Source organism: Arachis hypogaea, chromosome 10, assembly GCF_003086295.3.
Source record: "Arachis hypogaea cultivar Tifrunner chromosome 10, arahy.Tifrunner.gnm2.J5K5, whole genome shotgun sequence".
Classification (NCBI taxonomy): Eukaryota; Viridiplantae; Streptophyta; class Magnoliopsida; order Fabales; family Fabaceae; genus Arachis; species Arachis hypogaea.
Genome location: NC_092045.1, coordinates 14,863,465 through 14,872,389, shown reverse-complemented (window position 1 = coordinate 14,872,389; position 8,925 = coordinate 14,863,465). Strand labels below are relative to the sequence as shown.

Sequence of the window (8,925 nt, the reverse complement as noted above, 5' to 3'; positions counted from 1 at the left end):
GCATTTGAAATACATGTATGTTTTTGTTCATATCCTAATCCAACGCTAAGGCCCAAGTTCATATAGCGAGATCTAACCCACTATTTGGATTCCTCAATATACCGACCTCCTCTCAAGAAGTCAGTGCTCCCTACGACTTGCTCTAAGAAAGTCGGGATCAAAGGTTACCTGGCAGATAATAACTGCCCCTAAAATCTCTCAACCTATTTCCAGGAGTCATATCGTAACCTCTCCTAGATAAAAGAACGGTTATCCACCCTAAAAGGTGGAACTACTCCAACGGTAGTTATTGGTTCACCACTATAAATACACTGACACCCGTCAGGTATCTCTAAGTCCCAATACTCTCTAAACATGTTCACACCCTTGCTAACTTAGGCATCGGAATTTTTTTGTAGGTACCACCCCCCATTCTCCCATGCTTACAAGTTGGAAGGAGTCTCTAAAGGTGCTAACCCGCTCAAAGACTTCCTCCCCATACGATTGGGTCAATCTAACGAGTCCAACCCATTAACCTCCGGTTACCCAACGTAACAGTTTTATTTATCTTGTACCCTTACATCAAAATATACTTCAAAATTTAAATTGATAAATATTTTAGAAATTACGCATATTGAGAAATATAAAAAAAAAAAACCGTATGCGAGTTCCCTTATTGACCATCTCACTGATCTCAGTTTATCATTTTTCTTTTTAATCTACTTAAGTCATTACTTAATTGAGGATAATATTTCCAGAGATTATATATTACACTTGTTTAGCCTAATATAATGGTGCACGATGAACTTCCAATGAATAATGATTGTTATTTCAGAAATTATTTTCTGAAGCAAAACATGCATACTGATCCTGGCGAGCCCAAATCATTAAAAGGATAAGGAACCTTAAAATTATTTAGGTCCATGATTATTATATATTGAACGTTGGAAGACGTGACATGATAAAAAATTATGAGTAATAATGTTTCTATCTCTTAATAATTAAGCCCAAAATACCCTTTTAAATATCCCCTTCCCAAGTCCCAACTAATTATCTTCACTTCACTTTACATTTCACTCCCAAATCTCCATTTCATAGTAACCAACATTAACGAAAAAACAAAAACTACACCCGTGTAAAAATTGAGTTCAATCTTATTGACTTGAATGACTATTAATCTATTAATAAACTTAGTTTAGTTCTTTTTGGTTCCTCCCACCAACTAACTCTTCTCCCACCAACCCCCTCTTCCTTCTTCTTTGAATCTTACCTATAATTTTCTCATTTCTTCTCCTTTTCATTTCAGTTACTTCAATTGCATTTTTTTTCACCTTTCTTTCTCATATTATCATAACACCTTCAATTGAATTCTCAATGGCGAATACTCTAAACAGCGCTACCATCTCCAGAACCCAATTCGGAGATCAATGCCCCTCTTTCCATTCCGTGATTCCTCCACCTACTCGTAGATCTCTTCCTTTCATGTGAGTTCTTCTTCTTTATGCTCCACTTGCATTTGTTTCTAATATCCGCCTCAGCAACTGTTTTTTTTAATATTGTGTGTTTTGTGTAGAACGGTGCATAAGGGAAAACGTGTTGAGCTGAATAGAAGAAGAGCTCTTGTGGCGGTTGTGAAAGCGAAGAGTAGTAGCTTTGAAGATTCAGAATCTTTTGGTGTTGATATTTCTTTGAGTCCGAGAGTTAATGCTGTTAAGCCTTCTAAGACTGTTGCCATAAGTGACCAGGCCACTGCTCTTGTCGAAGCCGGAGTGCCGGTTATTCGCTTGGCCGCCGGGGAACCTGATTTCGATACACCTGCCGTCATAGCTGAGGTGAATTCTCATTTTATTTTTGTGTGAATTGTACTTTTATTGCTGCATCTTTCTGCTTTTTGATTTAGGTGTATGATAATGAAATTATGATCATGAAGTAATGATCACGTGAATGTTTGATTAATGTGTGGTGAGTATGGTAGGCTGGGATTAATGCTATTCGCGAAGGATACACACGGTACACCCCTAATGCCGGAACATTTGAATTGCGCAGCGCGATTTGTCATAAGTTGAAGGGTTAGCTAATTTATGCACTTCAAGTGTTTGTGTTTTGGTTACTTTGGTTAATTGTTTTTTACTGATTTTTTGAGATGGGGGCTTATGTGGCTTTTGACAATTTTCCTGAATTTTTATTGCAGAGGAGAATGGAATTACATATACTCCTGATCAGATTGTGGTAAGCAATGGAGCAAAGCAGAGTATTGCTCAGGCAGTACTTGGAGTTTGTTCACCCGGCGATGAGGTATGTAATGGCTCTTTACCTTACTTGCGAAGACATTAGGCTAGTTAAAGAAAAATGGTGAGTGTGCTTTAAATTTGTGCTGAAATACAAGGTTAGGGGAAAAAATTGACTTCAACAATATACAAGCTTTAGCTTTGTTCTCCTTTTGATGCTGTATTCTTGTATGTGTTTACAAACTTCTTGTAGGATTCCCTGATCTGTTTGAACTTAGTGACAAGCCTTTGTTTTGATCAACTGACTTTGTATTTTGTAACTCAGCATTCATTTCTGAACCCCTTGCTCCATGTATTGTTTTTCTGCTGTATTCATGAAATTTGATTATCATATATTTTGGGTCAAGCAAGCTTTATATGCCAATAAAAGATTGCTCCATTCTGTGTTATGTTTACAACTATGAAAGATGTATCGTATGCCATTCTTCCCTATGCAAACTCTGCGGTTTACATTACCATGTTTTGTAAATTCTTCAGGTCATTATTCCGGCCCCATTTTGGGTGAGTTACCCAGAAATGGCAAGATTGGCTGATGCAACACCTGTGATTCTTCCAACCAGCATATCTGATAATTTTCTTTTGGATCCCAAACTCCTTGAATCCAAAATCACTGAAAGATCAAGAGTACTTATTCTTTGCTCGCCATCTAACCCAACAGGGTCAGTCTATCCAAAGAAATTACTTGAAGAGATAGCCCAAATTGTAGCAAAGCACCCCAGGCTTCTGGTAGCTTTATACTTCCATGACTAGATCACATGTGTGTCAATGTTTTTTTCTAAATGATAGTTCCTTTGAAGATCTTTATGGTTGTTTTATACAGGTCATCTCTGATGAAATTTATGAACACATAATTTATGCACCAGCAACTCATACGAGCTTTGCATCTTTACCTGGCATGTGGGACAGGACTCTTACTGTGAACGGTTTTTCCAAGGTTAATCTGTTAGGATATGTTCTCTTACCTTAATTCAAATTAATATATCTTTTTGGGTTATTTCATTATTTTTGGTGTTGCTGATCTCTTTTTATTATTTTTTTTTTTTGTTGACTACTCAATTCATATTTGTTATTTGTTAGTATAGTTGTCAATCTTGGCATGATGCATAAAGCCTTTGGTCAGGTAACTTGGTTACGAACTTGCGATGTTTTTGAACTGTGTTCTTGTAGGCATTTGCAATGACTGGTTGGCGACTTGGATATATTGCTGGCCCGAAACATTTTATTGCAGCATGCGGAAAGCTTCAAAGTCAGGTATGTTGTAATTGTTTTCGGTTGGTCATTTTTGTCAACAATATAGCTCTACTTTGTATTTCTCTTTGTTTCCTGTTGCTCCAAGACATCTTTATATGCTTAGGGTCTTGCAAGATTCGGCAATGGAGAGAAGAAAATTTATATTTTTCATTTGGATTAAGTTGGAGTTGGACGATTTATGCTATATGTGTGCTTGCATGCACGTGGCCACATGCGCACAATATGATGCCTGACACATATTATCTTATTCAGTTCACTTCAGGGGCAAGTAGTATATCCCAGAAAGCTGCAGTTGCTGCCTTAGGGCTAGGCTATTCTGGTGGGGAGGCTGTTTCTACCATGGTGAAAGCATTCAGGGAACGAAGAGATTTCTTGGTTAGAAGTTTTAGAGAGATGGATGGTGTGAAAATATCAGAACCTCAGGTTCACAAACTCAACTATATGATGTTTCTCCTCCTTCTGTTCTCTGCTATTCTACTTTGTAAATATACCATGCTGTCCACTTTCAGGGAGCATTTTATCTATTCCTTGATTTCAGCTCCTACTATGGAAGAGAAGTTGATGGTTTCGGTAAAATTGAAAATTCTGAGTCCCTCTGTCGATACCTTCTAGACAAGGGCCAGGTATCAGCAGTAATATTTTGTTTTACTATTTTTCTGAAACATCTTCCATCGATCTTATATGTATATAAAGTTAAGATACCTGATGGACATGATGCTTTGAAAGGTTTAATGCATCACATTTCGCGAATAATAATTTTATTTGTTTTGTGGTGTTTTCATTTGCAGGTTGCTCTGGTGCCGGGAAGTGCATTCGGAGATGACACTTGCATCCGCATCTCTTATGCTGCATCCCTTACTACCTTACAGGCAGCTGTAGAGAGAATTAAGAAAGCACTTACCCCTCTAATCTCTGCTGCTCTTGTTTGAAGCATATGAATTGAACTCTTTCTTCTACTTGATGTATTTTATATTTGGCTCTGGCAATTTGCAACTAGTTAAATCCTTAAAATAACAGGCTGTGGCTATTTTCTCGTCTGAATACCACATCCTAAATGATGATTATTAAAATTATGTGGGTAGTTGATCATTTCATGATTTTTAAATAACTGTCAGTGAAAGTAATTTGTCCAATTCATTTGAAGGAACTGCTGCAGATTCTGGATAATGTTCCTACTTTGAAAAAATGACATATTCAAAACTAATGTATCTGAACATAAATGAAAGATAATGAATAAAAAACGGAGGGAGGTTACACAAGATCCCGAAGTGTTCCTACTTCCTACACTATTAATGTGGGCATATTCATGCTTGAAACATGGCCAAACTGAGTTCAAGTGTTTACTATTGTTAAAGGTTCAGGAAACACTATTAACTAGAGTGAGATCCCCGAGATGCGTGGAGTGATAAATTAATTATGGTATATAGTATATTTTAATAAGTATTATATTATTTAAAAATTAATTAAAATATATACAAACTAATATTAAATTTGATGTGTTTTTTATTTAAAATATTTTGTAATACAAAAGTTTTTTATATTGAAGTTGTATAAAGCTTTTATTTTCGCATTTGTTATAATTGACGGACTTAGTCTTTTTATCTAATGTTTATTCTCTTTTCTTTTTTTTTTTTTCAATTGTTGTTGGAATTATTTCTTTCTTCTTCATTTGAAGATGTGTTTTAGATTCGTTTACTTTTCTTTCTTCTTAATCTCTTAATTTATATGTCATCTAGGTTTGATGATATTAGTGTCGGTGAAGTTAGTTCCTATAACCAATGAAAAATATAAATGAGCAATAAAAATGTTGTTTTAATAAATAAAATTTTTGTTATATTACATGTTTTATTTATTGTAATAGGAGTTAAGTTTTAGTATTTTTTGTCGGAACAAATGTCTTGGTAATAGTTGTATCCAATAATTATTGAGTTGAGAACATAGTTAAAATTATTTACTTTGACTTCAAATATAAGTACGAAGATGTATAAATTTTTCAATTGGGATGGTGCTTCAGTATCATTGTTTTCTTGGAGTATAATTAGATTTAAGATTGTTGTATCCAATAATTTTTTTCTTCTCTATCAAATAGTATAAAATTTATTTTGGCACTTTAATCTAGTATCTTTAATTTAATTTTTAATCTAGAATAATTATTGAGTTTATAATTTATAATTTGAAAGAATTTTTTATGATAATTATAATTTGATGGAATTTTTTATAATTTGAATCTGTAATAATTTTATTTTTTGTACTTTTTTTTATTTTTCTTTGACATCTACTTACTCTTCTTCTTATAGTGCATATAGTTTTTCAAAAATATCTATAATAGTAAGAATAAAATTTTATAGAATATTTATTGTGTGTACATATATAATATATTGAATAAGTTATTTTAATAAGAATAATTTAAATAGCATAAATTAAAAATATCCGTTAATAAATGTTGTAGTATAAAAACTTTATTTTTTTTATTTTTTTTACATTTACTTATTCTTTTTTTTCTAATGTATATATTTTTCAATGACATTTATAATAGTAAGAATAAAATTTTTTAAATATTTATTTTTGTGTATATATATAATAAATTATTTTTAACAAGAATAATTTAAATAGCATCAAATAAAAATATATGTTAATTTTTTTTAATTCACTCTGTCAAACAATGTCTCAAGTAATACAAACTCATAAAATTTATCAAAATTGATTCTTTGATTTAAATGGCATATTAAAATATGTATAATTATAAGGATCTTAAAATATAATTATATGTAAAGTATTACAAAATAATAAAAAAGTATAAATAGTAAAGTAAAAAGAGTGTTTTTTTTTGTAAATTTGTTTTAAAAATATAATAAATATTTTTATTTTGTACTTAATCATCTAATAGAATTATTTTTAAGTAAATAGACTTCTTTTCATTTGTTGGTATAAATATTTTTTCTTAGGCGAACTATAAATTATGAAATAAAATAATAGTAGTAAAAGTCTTATGAATGATATATAAATGATATATAAGTATATCAAATAATATGAAATTTGAATAGTTTATAACTTAAATTTGTTATGATAATATTATTATGATACTTTTAATGTAGATGTTTATTATATTTAATTAATATTTTATATTTTTATTAAATAATAATATGTAATAAATTAATTAATTGTGGGAGTTATGGTTTTAATTTTTATTTTTTTAAAATATTTTACTAAAAATTGATTAGTTAATTTTTAAGTTTTGCCAAATAATTAAAATTGATGATGTAGTATCATTAAAAAAATATAATTTAAATTTAATGTATAAAAAAGTTAGTATCAATTTTTATATAATAAAAAAGTAAATTTTTTTGTGTAGAATGAGCTATTGCTTCTACATGTATAGAAAGCTGGTGGCATGTGAGACGAGAACAAGTATTTATTCGGGGACAGATTCTACGCTTGTATTGCAGGTTGGGCAGAAGCGTGTCACGTGAAACTCCCGCTGTGTTAAAGTGAAGATTAATTAGATTAAGAAAAAGTTTTGTTATAATAATATGACTAATTAAGAGTTTCTTTGTAAGGGGCCTCATAATGAGTTGGAAAATAATTTGTGTAAAGTGGGTTGGTTGATTAATGTTAGCACTATTTTGGACTATAAAAAATCCATTCTGAATGAATTTTAATAAGGATGCCTAATATGAGTTTAATTTATGTCCAAATAACATGGCCTTGTTTGGTTGTTTTAGGTGTTTAAGAAATTGAAATGTAATTTAAATAAGGTTACTCGGAAAATCAAATATAAAGTGAGGTATTGTAAAAAAAAAAATTAAGCATGGAAAAAAATTAAAAATGATACATTACCATAACAAAATAATAATAAAAAGAATTATAATAATAATTACATGATAAATTACCAAGAATACAGTCAAATAATTTTGTCGCTAAAAAATACACCCAAATTTTGATATCGACAAAAATTCCATCGAATAATTTAAAAATTCGACAAAAGTATCCAACATTAGATATGTATTTTTTAGAAAATGCTTTAAAGATTGTGCTTTTAATGCGATATTTTGCACGTATAATTAAAAAAATATGATATTCTTATTCTTAAAATTTGCAAATTTTTTGTTAAGCATATATTTTTTTTGTGATTTGTTAAAGGCGTTATTGGTTGTTGACAAAAAAATAGAAAAGAAAATATAAAAAGTCACAAAAAATCAGCAAATTTTACGGGTAAAATATCTTATTTTTTGTAATCATATTTGCAAAAAAATTGTATTAAAATTCAATTTGTAAAGCATTTTTTGAAAAATACATATTTAATGTTAGGCAGTTTTGTCACTTTTAAAATATTTGAGGGTATTTTTGTCGATAATAAAATTCGAGTGCATTTCTATCAGCGGTTCAATTATTCGGGTGTATTTTGGTGGTATACCAATAATAATAATAATAATAATAATAATAAATGTTAATAATGTGTTGGTGTCTCTCTCTCCCTCCTTCTTGCTTTCCTTCTCTCGCTCTCTCTCTCACTCTGAGTCTTTGTCTCTCTCCCGACTCTCTGTCACTCTCTATGTGTCTCTTTCTTTCTCTTCTGCTCCATTGTTGTCTGTATTTCACTCTCTATTTTAGTATCTCTCTCTCTCTCTCTCTCTCTCTCTCTCTCTCTCTCTCTCCCCTTTGTGTCTCTATATCTATCGCTCCTACTTGTTGTTAGCTCTCTATCTCTCTCCTTCTTTGTATCTCTCTTGCAGTTTTTCTAACTCTATCTTTTTTTCATCTCTGTCGGTCTCTCTTTCTCTTTCTCCTATTGCTCTGCCTATCTCTCTATCTCCCTCTCTGTGGCCCCATCTCTATCTCTCAATTTGTGTCTAATAATAAGAATCATAAAAATCAATCTCTCTCTCTCTCTCCCTTATATCTCTCTCCCTCTCTCTCTCTCTCGCTATATCTATCCCTCCCTCTTTCTGTCGTTGGCTCTCTGACGCTCTCCCTCTCTGTATCTCTCTCATAATCTGTCTAACTCTCCCTCTCCCCTATCTCTCGCTCTGCCTATCTTTCTCTCTCCCTCCCCTCTTTGTATCTGGCTCCATCTCTATCTCTTAATCTATCTCTAATAATAAGAATCATAACAATCATAACAATGATAACAATAATAATTTGAATAGTAAGAATGATAACAACGATAATATCAACAATTTATGTCTTTCTTTCTATCTCTGTCTTTCTGTATCTATCTATCTCCCACTATTTCTCTATCCCTATCTCTCTCTATGTCTCTCTGTATCCCTCTACCCGTGCATGTCGCTCCTTTTGTCTGCCTCAACCCTAATAATAAGAGTGATAACTATCATACTAATTTTAATTATAAGAATAACGATGAATATCATGATGATATGAACTATCTCTCTCTGTCTCTCTTCTATCA

At 31.5% G+C, this 8,925-nt stretch overlaps 1 protein-coding gene across 1 annotated transcript; it reads left to right on the top strand.

Moving 5' to 3' along the window:
* Positions 1-1,010: 1,010 nt before the first annotated feature.
* On the top strand, positions 1,011-4,607 carry LOC112715229 (bifunctional aspartate aminotransferase and glutamate/aspartate-prephenate aminotransferase). The gene is made up of 10 exons (XM_025766988.3): positions 1,011-1,463; positions 1,553-1,811; positions 1,955-2,048; positions 2,171-2,274; positions 2,745-2,993; positions 3,088-3,201; positions 3,435-3,518; positions 3,771-3,941; positions 4,028-4,141; positions 4,307-4,607. Exons 1-10 carry the CDS (start codon positions 1,354-1,356, stop codon positions 4,445-4,447), a joined length of 1,440 nt encoding a protein of 479 aa, XP_025622773.1. The 5' UTR covers positions 1,011-1,353; the 3' UTR covers positions 4,448-4,607.
* Positions 4,608-8,925: the final 4,318 nt, after the last annotated feature.

Bases quoted from the DNA above. Each gene is read 5' to 3' on its own strand.
- LOC112715229 (XM_025766988.3), top strand. From the start codon at position 1,354: ATGGCGAATACTCTAAACAGCGCTACCATCTCCAGAACCCAATTCGGA. The intron at 2,994-3,087 runs GTAGCTTTATAC...TGTTTTATACAG, and splicing joins CAAAGCACCCCAGGCTTCTG to GTCATCTCTGATGAAATTTA. The intron at 4,142-4,306 runs GTATCAGCAGTA...TTTCATTTGCAG, and splicing joins ACCTTCTAGACAAGGGCCAG to GTTGCTCTGGTGCCGGGAAG.